Raw genomic sequence first — 15,153 nt, 5'->3', positions numbered from 1 at the left:
CCAAGCCAAAAATATGGCTTGTATTACCCTATAGCGTGTACATGTCGGTATATTCATAGACCATCTAGACATGTCCGTCCGTCTATTTGTTGAAATCACTCTACAGCCTAAAGTTCAAAGATGGCCTATACCTTGATATAGCGCCTTTTACATCGACCTCCGATAAGAAATCATGAAACCCGGCAAGGGATAGTTGTGAGCACCACACAGGCTGGAACATTGAGGTCCGATTTGTGTGGTGTTCATTGCTGTCACGAGAAGTCTTAGGTGCGAGCTACCGGGCGCGTCCACAGGTTGCGGATAGTGGAATGTTTCATACGGAGTAGCTGCAACGGCAGTCGCGGACAATCAGTAGTATCGAGTGGAGAGTCTCAATGAGAGGTCGGACGGCACCTGCTCTTGCACAAATACTGAGTGTCTATGATGCTCGATAGGACAAGACGAGTTATTGGCGCCTTTAAATAACCACGGTTCCCACGGCGATCGATCCTTTGGAGTTTGACGAGGATCGCTACCTCCACATGCAATATGGTTACAATAACAACAAGAAAGCATGAGTTCATAAAAATCGATTTTTTACCCCCGATTTCAAAGAACAACAGTGCTGAATTTGGATAAAGCAAACTCCCGAATTAAGGGTTCGGGTCCAGAAATGCGCTTTTACCACCCATTTTCACCCTAACAGTGAGCAGCATGGATTCCTCAACATCTGAGTATGAACCAGATCTAACCATATTTATAAACAGCTGCCATATAATCTTATTGTACAAAATTTTAGCCTTATCGGATGAAAATTTTGACCTCTATGGGCGCAATGAATCTTAAAGGGTACATTCAGTGTCGGTATTTTGTTAAATTTTGCAAAAAATTGAACTTTGCCTATACATCGATAAGAAAAATAACAATCGATATTCAGACAAAAAATAAAATATCGATAGTGCAATCGATATTTTGCCAGCTCTAGTGAGAGGCCGGGAGGCAACGGCATTTTCTTAAATACTGAGTGCCTATGATGCTCGATGTGACAAAGCGAGTTATTGTGCCAAATTTCAACTCAATATCTCAATTTTTGAAGGCTGTAGCATGATTACAACAGACGGACGGACAGACACATGGACATCGTTAAACCGCCTTAGAATTTTACGATGATTTGAAATATATAAGAAAAATATCAATCGATATTCAGAAAAAAAATAAAATATCGATATTTTGCCAGCTCTAGTGAGAGGCCGGGAGGTAACGACACTTTCTTAAATACTGAGTGGCTATGATGCTCGATGTGACAAAGCGAGTTATTGTGCCAAATTTCAACTCAATATCTCAATTTTTGAAGGCTGTAGAATGATGGACGGGCAGACACATGGACATCGTTAAACCGCCTTAGAATTTTACGATGATCCGAAATATATACACTTTGTAGGATCGGAAATACATATTTCGATGTGTTGCAAACGGAATGACTAAATTAATATACCCCTATCCTATGGTGGTGGGTATAAAAAAAGGTATGGGTTTCCTAATTAAAAAAAAAAAACAAGTAAAAGCGTGCAAAGTTCGGCCGGGCCGAATCTTATATACCCTCCACCATGGATCGCATCTGTTGAGTTCTTTGTGCAGTATCTCTTTTTGGGCAAACAAAGAATAAAGAATAAGGACGGCGGAAAAGGAAGAGCTATATCAAGTTATAGTCCGATTGGGGGCTCAAGAAGCAAAATCGGGAGATCTGTTTATATGGGAGCTGTATCAAGCAATGGATGATTCAGACCATATTGCACACGTACGTTGAAGGCCATGGGAGAAGCCGTTGTAGAAGAAAATTTGTGCCAAATCGGATGAGAATTACGCTCTCTAGAGGCTCAAGAAGTCAAGATGCCAGATCGGTTTATATGGCAGCTATATCAGGTTATGGACTGTTTTGAACCATACTTGGCACAGTTGTTGGATATCATAATAAAAGACGTCGTGCAAAATTTCATTCCAATCGTATAAGAATTGCGCACTCAAGAAGTCAAGACCCAAGATCGGTTTATATGGCAGCTATATCAAGTTATGGACCGATTTGAACCATACTTGGTACAGTTGTTGGATATCAAAACAAAACACGTCGTGCAAAATTCCATTCCAATCGGATAAGAATTGCGCCCTCTAGAGGCTCAAGAAGTCAAGACTCAAGATCGGTTTATATGGCAGCTATATCAAAACATGGACCGATATGGCCCATTTACAATACCAACCGACCTACACTTATAAGAAGTACTTGTGCAAATTTCAAGCGGCTGGCTTTACTCCTTCGGAAGTTAGCGTGCTTTCGACAGACAGACGGACGGACGGACATGGCTGGATCGACATAAAATGTCACGACAATCAAGAATATATATACTTTATGGGGTCTCAGACGAATATTTCGAGGAGTTACAAACAGAATGACGAAATTAGCATACCCCCCATCCTATGGTGGAGGGTATAAAAAAATTAAAGCGTGCGACAATCTATTGTATAAGATATATGTCAGACACAGCTAATATAAAGGTTGGGGGTTTCCATCAACATTTTTATTGTGCTTTGTTTTCAATAAAAATATTTAAAAATATTTACTTTAGCTAATATTCATTTGAAAACGTAGAGAGCATAATCGACAGTATTTTATTGTCACAAGTGTAGTTTCTCATAAGACAATATAGTCAAGAATTTGGTATTTTTCACACTCTTAGACAGAGTTAATAATCTAGAAGACAATTCATTTCATATCCTTAAATTATAACTGATCAAAAACTTATTTATTAGGCATGTCAGATAGGACGAAGTACGGTTCATATGGCATTTGACTTAGCTTTCGATATGGCGGGCCATGTCATGCAATTCGAGAATGTTGTATTGGGTTGCCCAAAAAGTAATTGCGGATTTTTCATATAGTCGACGTTGACAAATTTTTTCACAGCTTGTGACTCTGTAATTGCATTGTTTCTTCTGTCAGTTATCAGCTGTTACTTTTAGCTTGCTTTAGAAAAAAAAGTGTAAAAAAAGTATATTTGATTAAAGTTCATTCTAAGTTTTATTAAAAATGCATTTACTTTCTTTTAAAAAATCCCCAATTACTTTTTGGGCAACCCAATAAATCCAGCTAAAACTGAATCCAGCTGAGACTGAATCGAACTGAGACTGAATCCAGCTGAGACTGAATCCAGCTGAGACTGAATCCAGCTGAGACTGAATCTTTCGATAGCAAACTTTTTGTGTGGAAGTTACCCAATATAAGTTTAATGCCATAGTAACCGAGTTGGTTTCGAGCCTGGACTACCAGTGCGGAGGCGTGGGTTCGATTCAAACTAGAAACTTTGGTTTGTCACTACAATCGTACCACAACGAACTACAATTTGTCTAAGAGAGTCGGTAACGGACTGCCAATATTGCCTAAGCTAAACTATCCAAAGTGGTTTCATATCTCAGACACTTTTTACATAAGACCATACACAAGGGGAGCCATATACCGTTACAAGAGGATTTACTTTTTCAAATTTTAGTAAAAAGGGTGTAAGTTCTGATGTTGACTGTAACTGGTACGAGTGCATAAGGATCTCTTCCAAATTTGGTAAATTCTAGGTAAGAAATGCGGCTTTTGTGCGTTCTATGCCTTCAAACGGAAAACGGGACTTTTGCAGCTGCATGCAAGTGTGGCCAGATTGCGTCGAATTAGTAGTAAATGAGCATTTCACAACTTTTAAATCGGGAGATCGCCTTATCCAAACTCGGCACAGTTATTTCTTGAAATCAGGGCAAAAATGAGGCTTTTCTTATGAGTATATCGGTATAAAAGGTGCTATATCAAGATATAGGCCATTTTTGAACTTTAGGCTGTAGACTGATTTCAACAAACAGACGGACAGACATGTCTAGATCGTATGCGACTATAACGACAATCTAGTATATATACTCTGAAGGGTCGAAAATGCATAATTTGATGATGGTGAAAATGGCCAACTCTTCGGTGATAAAACGGGTATAAAACCACATTTGGTGGCCAAAGTAGCGCAGAGGTTAGCATGTCCACCAATGACGCTGAACGCTTGGGTTCCATGTCCGGCGTAAACATGAGAAAAATTTTCAACGGTGGTTACCCTTTACTAATGCTGGCTACATTTGTGAGGTACATTGCCATGTAAAAACTTCTCCCAAAAGAGGTGTCGCACTGCGGCACGCCGTTTGGACTCGTCTATAAAAAGGATGCCCCTTATCATTGAGCTTAAAATTGAATCAGACAGCACTCATTGATATGTGAGAAGTTCGTCCCTGTTCCTTAGTGGTATGTTCATGGACAAAATTGCAAAACCACATTTTTGGCTTGTAGAACATTTGGTAGGGTTTGGTCGGGTTTAGTAGGAATTTTCTTAAATTTTGGTAGAAAATAATTTTCTTGAGTGGCAACACTGATCACAAGCCACACTATGATGATATTTGTGGTAGATTTAGTGTCTACTTTATAAATATTGTCGGTTTTCTTGCAGCAAGTAACCTGAATGTATCCGCCATCAAATCTTTGGCTAGAGTGTTCAATAGATGGACAAAGGAAGTATGTCGCCATGCCATGTGGGACGTTAGAGCATTACCTATTTCAATAACTGGCACTCGCGACCGCCAGTGCCGGTGTCTGTTAGGTGAGAACCCAACATCAGACATAAACCAACTAAGGGGTGTGGTATGGAAAACAATTAGGGAAGCAGCACGAAATTCCTGACTTAAATTTTCTCTTTCGAGCTTACTTTTTAGTATTTAGAGCGCACACCAAGCCGATTACTGGCTTAGATGTATATCCAAAGTGGCATGAGTCGGATTAAGATCCGCAACCTCTTTTCAACTTAACGTAACCTAACCTATGTCGCAAGTCAAAAGGAAGAGTCGATGGCGATACTACATATAAGGCAACTGGGCGCAGCGCCACTGTGGACTGGTCAGTTAAGTGACACGTAGTAAAGTGGGAATCAGGCTAGATAAACCACTACAGGTTGTTTTGTCAACCTTTGCCCGGAAGGCTCTAAACTGGATGGGGCATAGGGGAAGGAGTCTTTACTTAGATCCTTGTAGTCAGGGAATCCCATAGGCGGGTGTAGCGTCCTTTAGGAGGTCTTATCTGCACTGAATATGAATTCGATGGGATTGCAGCTGCTCGATCGGACTGTCACGATATACGTGCGGGGTGACAAAGGCGATAAAGAACGTCACATATCCTGGGGTGAAGAAGCTTGACTTCGGTTTGTTATCAAGAGTTGTGACTGGTTAATGTAACGTCTGCTCTTTGAAGTCGCGCTGAACACAGGGAGAGGCGGACTTCTGCAGACTGTGTGATGAGGAGGAGTTGATGGGGACGGCTGAGCACTTTTTGTTGTTGTCCTCATCAAGCTCCAAGGTGAGCAAGCTCGTTCCGGTCCATGAGATTGGTCGCCACGGGAACGACATGATCATTGCGCCAATAACTCGCTTTGTCATAGCGAGTGTCATAGGCACTCAGCACTTAGGCAAGAGTCGGTGTCGCCCGACTTCCCACTGAGACCTTCCACACGATATCGCTAATTGTCTGCGATTGCAACCTGTGGGCACGACCGGTAGCTCCCCCTGGCACGGGATAGCTGTAAGCGCCACACAAACTGGAACATTGAGGTCCGATCTGTGTGGTGTTCATTGCTGTCTCGAGAAGCTTGGCTGCGAGCTATCGGGCGCGTCCACAGGTTGCGGATAGTGGAACGCTCCATCCGGAGTAGCTGTAACTGCAGTCGCGGACAATCAGCGGTATCGAGTGGAGAGTCTCAGTGAGAGGTCGGACGGCACCGGCCCTTTTACACAAATACTGAGTGCCTCTGATGCTCGATATGACAAGGCGAGTAATAGGCGCCTTTAAATAACCAATGGCCACGATCGGTCCTTTGGGTCGGAACGAGCTTGCTCACCTACAGGAGCATGACGAGGATCGCCACCTACACATGAAAATGTGGTTACAACAACAACAACCGGTAGCTCCCATTTGAGGTACTCGTTATGAGTCTCAGTGAGAGCTCGGGTGGCACCGGCCCTTGCACTAATACTGAGTGCCCATGATGCTCGATATGACAAGGCGAGTAATAGGCGCCTTTAAATAACCAATGGCCACGATCGGTCCATTGGGTCGGAACGAGCTTGCTCACCTACAGGAGCATGACGAGGATCGCCACCTACACATGAAAATGTGGTTACAACAACAACAACCGTTAGCTCCCATTTGAGGTACTCGTTATGACGATAAACACCATACAAATTGGAGCTCGCAGTTCCAACAGGTGTGGGGGAACTGTGCCGGGGAGCACTTTTAGTGTAACTGCCTGCAAATTCGAATAGAAAACACATGGTAATGGGTGAAAGCCTCTTATCGTGCTTGGATTCTCTCACGGCACAAAGGCCCCTCGTCATTCTGGAGTTCTGAAGAGGCCGGGGAGCATCCCGTACCGGGGACACTTTCTATGTAACTGCCCTGCAATTGCGAATAGAAAACACATGGTAATGGGTGAAAGCCTCTTATCGTGCTTGGATTCCTTCTCGGCACTAAGGCCCTGAAGTTCTGAAGAGGCTGGGGAGCGCTATTTTTGTAACTGTCCTGCTATTGCGAATAGAGAACACAGGATAATGGATGAAAGCCTCTTATCTTGCTTGGATTCTCTCCCGGCACTAAGGCCCCTCGTCATTCTGGAGTTCTGAAGATGCTTGAATTGGCTGACTGGCGATCCTCTCGCCAGTGTGAGTTGCCCTGGTCCTCCTGCTTCTCTGGCGTATCTCCCTGGCTTACCTCCAACCCAACCTAACCTGAATAAAAACTAAAGAAGTTACTCTAGACCCTTCCTATTGTAAGAGTTAGGTTTTATCACATGGGTCAACATTGTGCCAATCAATTGTTGCAAGAGCTATTAGTGTTTTCATATTTCTTCGATTCAAACGATAGACTTACCTCATTATCCAAAATAAGTTGATGACGTCTTAATTCCAACTCATTGATAATGTCTGGCATTAATTGGTTGCCATTCCCTGTACTATTCTGAGCAGATGAGGCGGCGACCAACACAGATGATTGATGTGTGGTGGTTTTTGTGGCCGAAATTGTTGAAGTGAAAATTTGAGGTGGTGGTGGAGGTGGTGGCGGCAATGGCGGTGGTGGTAGCAGTTCTTTGTCCGGACTGGTGGCAATTGCTATCATGGATTTTATGGTAACTAATTGCTGTTGTTGCAACTGTTCCTTGGCAGGGACTTTTATCGATATTTGACTTGTAGCTGTGCAAAATGTTCTATCCGGCAATGATTCATCTCCTCTCGATGTTTCACTTATGTCACCTTCTCCCTCAACGGTGGTCTCGGTTGTCGTCTCATACAATGGCAATGAAATGTCTTCAATATGTGTTTCATCAGTTGAATCTGGTTCGAAATCGGGTTCGTATTCTTCGCTGTTGGGTTTGTCATTGCTAGACTCACTTACCACAAGGCCATTTGATGGGGACGTCGTCGTCGTTGACGTCGACGTCGGCGTCGCCGTTGTGACCATTTCCAAAGTTTTGTCCTTGACAAATGTCTTTGACGCCGATGTAGCCGCCGATTCTGCGACAAAAGTCTTTGATGTTGATGATGATGATGCATCGGGATTGGATGAAATGACAAATGTTCCAGTGTTGGAATTCTCTAAAGAGTCAGAGGCAAGATGTTTATTTGTCGGAACTGTGCTACTGCAGCTTGTGGTGGCGGTGGGACTTTTGATGGACGATGAGATGGAGGGAGTTTTTGTACGGTTGTGTGTTGTGTTCGCTGTATGTTGTGAACCTGGCGAGGAATGCCTATCTATGGAAATGTTGGCAAAATGCAATGAGTATGACGACGACGACGCATCTGTGCTTAAATTTGCTTCCTCATTCAGGCTGGCTTCAGCATCACGTGAGGTCTCCGCCACTGTGCATTTTGACTGTGATGCTGTAGCAGCCGGATACGAGGGAAGAGCATTTGCCTGTGATAATTGTATGACAGCCGCCGAAATTTCATCTAATTTTGAAGAGATTTCTCTGGCCTTTTGTTCCGAATCATATCCTACTTGGCCAGAGAACGAAAGTCTGTGTTGGCCCATCAGAGCCGAAGTGTTGCCAGCTACAGATGCAACATTTGCGATGGATGACACATTGCCCACAGCCGCTATAACTGTAGGTCTTGTGCTAGACTCCTCCAGCAAGTCGTTTTGGCTTCTCTGAGTCGGATTTTGTTCGGCGGGTGATGACTTAACGGTTTCAGGAATGTTTGTAATTTCAGCAATGGACGATTTGGATTTTCGATGGTTTGGCAATGTTTGTTGCCCACTGCCGGTTATACTTGTATTAGATTGACTAGCGTTTGCTGATATATTTCTATGACTAGTTGCTGCAGAAAACTTTGGTATTTCGGCAATTTGTGTATCACTTAGACTGCGTTGCAGCCCTTGGTGTGGAGGCCTGCTGTTGGAAGGCATACTCTGCTGCAAGCGTTGCGTTAGGGCTAAAAACATTTGTACATTATTTTCAATTCGCAGTTGTTGCATCTGTGGCTGCGGTTCGGGGTGTTCCGCCGACGAAGACGACGACGATGAAGCACTTGAGTTCAGTAATTGAGCTTTAAAATGTTCCTCCGCCACACTTGGACTGTAGTTGCCCTGTGGTGGAAGCATCATTTTGCAGTTGTTGGGCGCCGGTTCCTCTTCCGGTTCTGAGTGACCCGAACTGAAATTCAAATTTAACGCAGGAATATCCACCGCCAGGTTTACCTTGCCGCCGACGGTTTCTTGACCTAATGGCGGCAAATTTATGAGATTTTCTTCTGATTGGGGTAATGGTGTTGACCCCGTTGCTGGTGGAGGAGAGCCTTCATTTGAGCTCAAATTTGTAGAACTTTTCTCCAAAAGTTCCTGGGCAATGCGTTCTTCTTCTTGTGTGAAATCTCGCAGAACTGCCATTTTTGCCTCCTCATACAAACGTTTCAAGTCTGCTGTGCACAGTTTATAGCGACGTGTGGGCTCGTATTTTTCTACTGTCTGAGATGTCAAACTTTTCCAGAGCTTATTTAATTTGGAGCCGGTAGCACGTACCGAATTGACTTCTTGAGCGCTGGCTGCTGCTGTCGAAGAGGCATCGATATCGTCACTATTTTGTCCCATAACAATTGCCGAGTTGGAGGCGCTTGTCACCGAGATATGCGATAGATCCTTGAGACTCTTATCGATATCTTTTAAACGTTTTTCCATTTTACGCGCTCTGGAGGCGCGTTTCTTTTCGGGTGTTTTCCCTGTTGTTTGATTTGAGTCGTAAATATCCAACACTAATGGTGTCAACTCTTCCTCATCAGCTGCGTAGACCTCAACCGGTTGCAATTGGGGCATCTGTTGTTGCCTCGGTTTTTGCTTTGCTTCCACCACCATATGTGGTCGTGGCACATTATTATAATTCAAAAGTTGGCGTTCCAGTTGTAAAACTTCGGCCTCTTCCTCATCCAAACGTTGATGCCATTTCATTAAATGTTCCACATGTTGTCTGCGCCTGCGTAAATCTTCCTCGCGCTTCTTTAGAAGTTCCTCCAAAACTGTTGAAGACTCCAATTCATATGTGGCCCGTATTATGGGAGAACTTGATGGCTGCTGTTGTTCTGCTCGTTTATTAGCCAATTTTATGGGTTGCTTGGTGACCCTTGAAGGTCTGCCAGTGGCAGTGGGCGTCGGTTGAGGCGGTATCAATTGGGCTGGTGGCACAATCGAAGATGATTTCTCCTTCTTGTGTTTAAGGGGAGACTTATGAAGAACGCTGCTGCCGTTTAGAACCACGGCTGAAGAAGTTGTGGCTGCTGCTGCTTTTCCGCTACTGCTAGTTGATTGTAGTAGCCTGGAAGTAAAGCGAAAAAATTTATGACATTATTATTATTTTCTGCGTCTTTTTCTATCTTAGTCGATAAGAGTAAAAAATGATAAAAAAAAGATTATAAATCACAAAGATATGCTTGTCTGCATAGATGAAACAGCAGTGATGGACAACTCAAATGGAATGCGATGAGTATTTCGTTTGTAATTCCACAAGAAAGTCGTAACCAACTTTCCCAACTAATGGAACATTGGATTAGCAATTTTTTGGGCCTATTATATCGCCCTTCCATAGTCTCAAAAAGTCAAATCGGAGGTGTTCTCTAAGTTACACACTTAGCCTATAGCAAGTAATGCAAATTTGCCCATGATCCGTGCTAACCGCTTCATGTTTAAGGTCAATGATAAGGGCGACGCCTCTTTTGGCTTGGTGCCTTACATGGCTTAATGCCTCACAATTTCGCTCATCGGATGTTTTCTTTGGGATTTAAACTAAGACTTTCAGCGTCACAGGTGGTGGCCTCTAATCGAATTCAAGTATTTGTGAAAATATTTCCAATGGACGGACGGACTTCGCAAAATTGAAGTCTCCCTCTCTCTGTGTGCACAAGTCTCCCCCTTCCTATGTGCAGCCTGAAGTCAAAAATCTGACATTGCATTGGCGAGTCTGACCTAAAACTTTTAGGTCAAAGTCATACTTTCTTAGCTCTAAGATAAGTGTGGCGGACTCTCCCCCATACTCCAATTCTCAAAAACGCCAAATCTCGGAGATGCGTGCACCTATTTTAAGCGAAATTTTATATGCCACCTTATGGTACTCCAAAAACACAAAATTGGTAAAAAATTGTGGGATCAAATAACCTGGGAGGACGCCCCATCACAAAACCCACCTGAACAGACATGTGTTCCGATTGGGACAATATTGGTATCAAATGAAAGGCATTGAAGAGAAGAGTACGAACTTGGCATACAAATTTCGCCCAAAGGGTTCGGAGAGGTCCCCCAACCCCAAAAAAATCCCCAAGAGGACACTTTCACCGCTTTGGGCAATATGGGTAATAAATGAAAGGTATTTAAGAATGGAGTAAGAACTTGGCCTTAAAATGTTACCCTAAGGGTCGGGGCTCCCCACTCCCAAAAACACTACCCAACGGGACACTTTAACCGCTCGAGCAATATGGGTATCAAATGAAAAGTATTTAAAAGTAGAATACAAATCTGACACAAAAATTTATTTTTTTTGGTCTGAGGGCCCTCCCTACCCCCAAAACCCCCCGCAGGACAAAATTACCAATTGGGACAATACAGATATCAAATGAAAGCTATAAAAATGTATTCCTTAGTGTCTGAGGCGCCCAACCCACCCCACCCGCCAAAACCTCTCAATAAGACATATTTACCGATTGGGACAATATGGGTATCAAATAAAAGATATTTGCAATCTGAGTACACATCTGTTATAAGAATTTGGTCCAAGGTGTCTACGGGGCCTCCCATCCCCCAAAAACCCTCAAAACGGGCATAAATTTCCAACGTCACAGAATGGGTATCGAATGAAATGTCCTAAGGAGTTGACTACGAATTTGGTATGCACAATTAGTATGCATCCACTAAATACCCTTCAATAGGAGGTGTAGTTCGATCGGGATAATATGTCAATTAAAAGAAAGGTCTATGACAATATATTTCCAATCTAATTTTGGTATAAGGATTCAAGTATCTTGGTCACGTCCTACAGTTCCGCAGCACAGTAGATTGCGACAATAAAAAGACTCAAATAAATTGTCGTTTGGTTCTTAGCGTCGGGGGGACCGACCCTCTCCATGCAATAAATACAGCGCCAAACTGTCATGTAGGATAACCGAGAATATATTGTACTCAAATGAAAGGACCTGTCAGAGGGAAATCCCCCTCCCCCCATCCTACCCCAAAAAAGTTATAAAAAATAATATAAAAGAATAATTGAAGGCCGATCAGAATAGAATAGGACAGAAATAAAAGGTCTTTGGCAGTAGAGTACACTATTTTAAACTCAAATTGGGATGGACACAGGATGACCTGAGAACTTTAAGAATGTGGTATCCCAAGTGGTCGCTTTGAAATATGATTTTGACTGTAGATTACCAATAATTAGTGTGAATCTGAACGAGACCCATAGCTCTGAATATTTTGATAGCTTCCTTCAAAAGGCTTGACATTATGGGGCTCAAACAAAATCGTGCTCTAGCATGACGCTGATATTACTTCAGGGTCCGCCTCTAAGCTCCATTCAAACCGGACATGATTGCCTACTAAAGGGATTAAATAATAGATATTTGATAGTAGAAATTTGATATTAAGTTTTGAGGGTAGTCTCAACGATAAACTCCCCCTAAACCAGTTGCAATTGCGGCTTAAACAAAAATTAATTTTACAGTAGAGCACGAAGCTGCTATTTTTCTAGGGCTAAGTGCGTGGGTGGCCGCCCTGTCCTACATACCCCTCAAACTGGACATATTTGTGGATTATGGCAAAAAGGGGTTGAACTCTCTTTTATGGCCAAGTGTTTCAGGCATGACATAATTACCAGGTAGTGTACCCTAAACAGCTGAGTACAATTTTTTCTCACGAAGTGCACTATCAGTCAACGAGTTTTGGTTGTGTGTGTGTACTATAGTTAAGAACCATAACACACACAAACAACGAAAAATGGCACGAACTAGTCACATACACAAAACCAGAGCTGCACTAATCACTGATTTTGACAAATAGTGCACTCAATATTTTGTTGTTGGGCAACTGCCACTACCTGTAAATGAATATATCTTGGTTTCAGGGACGATTCATTTCATAAACTCCCCCTGAACCACACATATATACCGACTATAGCAAAATGTTGCTCAAATGTCGTTTTTTGGAAGTAGAGTATGAATCTGATATCCACCTTCGGGGCAAAGGGTTTGGCTACTTCAATTCACCACCAAAACCTAGAGAATGAACCCTATTTTCAAAAACCTTAGATCTCGGAGAGGGATGGGCCGATTTACCTGAAATTACGTTTATTTATAACTCAAAAACAAAAATGTTGTATACTTATTTAAGGTGGGATGTCTAAGGCGGCCGACCCACACCAAAGCCTGTCAAATGGAAATTTAAACCAATAATGACAATATTAGGCTCAAATGAAAGATATGAAATGAAAGGTATGATATGGTATGAAAGGTGGAGGTCCAACTCACACACATATTTAACGACCATAGCCTTATAGGCTCATATGAAAGAAATTTGGAAGTAGAGCACCAATATCATATTCACATTGGAGCGAAATATCTGAAAGGCCATATTAGCACCCTGATCGTGCCTGTATAGGGCACAAATGAAATAAGAGAGTAAAAGAATGCACAGCGGAGCGGGCCCTGTCCAGCTAGTTTTATTATACAATATAATAAAAAATATCAAATATTGCGATTATCGATAGTTTGCCAGCATATTAGTCGAGTCAACGGTTATGATGCAGAAGCATAGATAAATACAAAAATAGATGAAAAAATCCTTGGCGTATTCGAATGGAAATTTCTTTGAAGAATATGTAGATAAGTCTCTAACAGAGAACATTCAGTATTATGACATGTGTTTGTGACAATGTTCCCTTTTATGTCATTTTAGCTTTAGTCGGGAAGTGTCATCACCTTGGGAGTTATTTGAGAAACCAATTATATAGAATGTTTTTAAACTGCAGAAACTCATTCATAGTCACGTTTGCTTTTGTCCATATTTTCGATTATAATAAATGAGTGCAGACTCATTAAAACAGCTTTAGAACTTTTTTTTTCTATATTTTTGGTAGATGAGTTAATAGGGTTTGTTTGGGCTAAACCGTTCCTTATGAGATGTTCATGGGCGAAATTACGTTATGCATTCGCATTCGCTGAGCTAACGGTTATGGTGTAAGATGGCCTTCATCTATTGGGTTGCCCAAAAAGTAAATGCGGATTTTTCATATAGTCGGCGTTGACAAATTTTTTCACAGCTTGTGACTCTGCTTGCATTCTTTCTTCTGTCAGTTATCAGCTGTTACTTTTAGCTTGCTTTAGAAAAAAAGTGTAAATAAAGTATATTTGATTAAAATTCATTCTATGTTTTATTAAAAATCCGCAATTACTTTTTGGGCAACCCAATAAATTTTAATTTTCGCATGTAATTCTCACTAGGGATAGGAAGCAAAAGAAGTGAACATAATTCAGTCATTTTGAACGGAGGGAGATATGTTTAAGAAATTTTAGATTCGAAAGTTGGTCACCTCGGCATTTCGAAATTTTGTTCGGGCTGCCAAAACTCAACTTTTAGTCCCATTTCCAAAATAGGGAGAAATTCAATTTTCCGAAAATGAAAATTCAGATTAAAAAATTTTTAAGAAAAAAAAACACGAATAGATTCCTCTTAACAAGAGTCCTTAAAAAAAAAAAATAAATATTTTCCGAAATTTTTACAAAAATACTCAAAATAATACCCATTTCGGACAAAGATAATTTTTAAATTGGCTGTGGAGCCTATAAATATTGTTTGGGCAAAACATTTGTTGTGCGCTCTAAATACATACAATATAAAAGTAACCTCGAAAAAGAAAATCTAAGTTAGGAATTTCGTTCTTCTTAGGTTATGTAGAAAAGAGGGTGTAGATATTAATCCGCCCCATGCCACTATGGACATACACCTAAACTAGTAATCGGTGAACTCGTATTCCAATATGTCCCGCCATGATTACAATAGTTATACTGACCTCCTTCTTACTTCCTTTCAGTAATAGCTTCGTATTCTCACGATCTGGATATCCCCATAGGATTTTCGCCGTCCTACCGACCCTTTCGCATTTCCACAGAGTTGCATGCGCATACGTCGCCCACGCCCTTAACTCGAACTGCGTCGACACGAAAGTCTTCGGGTTAACCAAGTTTATTGACGGCAGTCCTCCGGCCTTCACCGCCAAATCGTCTGCCCTTTTATTTCTCCTTACTCCGTTATGTTTGGGTGCCAACAATGCAGATTTTGCCGTCCTCAAGGCGTTAATCTCCTTCTTACATTGCAAGACTCTTCGTGACCTTACCGTCCTGGTTGTTATTGTCCTTGTGGCAATTTTACTGTCCGTAAAGATGTTCACACTCTACGTCCTCGTGTTAGCATCACACCACCTCACGCATCGCCCGGATCTCCGCTTACTGGTCTCAGTCCCTGGGTTCTCAATGAAGACCCCCAGGCCCACTCTGTTCTCTAGCTTTGATCCATCCATATAAAATAATCTT

The 15,153-nt window shown here is 42.0% G+C and overlaps 1 protein-coding gene across 1 annotated transcript in view; it reads right to left on the bottom strand.

Moving 5' to 3' along the window:
* The window catches only part of LOC106086678 (golgin subfamily B member 1), a 101,278-nt gene that overhangs the window by 3,470 nt on the left and 82,655 nt on the right, over positions 1-15,153 (bottom strand). Inside the window, exon 4 of the mRNA XM_013251442.2 lies at positions 6,968-9,899. Within this exon, the coding sequence (XP_013106896.2) occupies positions 6,968-9,899 (2,932 nt within the window). The remainder of the gene's footprint in view (positions 1-6,967; positions 9,900-15,153) is intronic.

Source organism: Stomoxys calcitrans, chromosome 5, assembly GCF_963082655.1.
Source record: "Stomoxys calcitrans chromosome 5, idStoCalc2.1, whole genome shotgun sequence".
Classification (NCBI taxonomy): domain Eukaryota; kingdom Metazoa; phylum Arthropoda; class Insecta; order Diptera; family Muscidae; genus Stomoxys; species Stomoxys calcitrans.
This window is presented reverse-complemented; position numbering and strand designations above follow the sequence as displayed.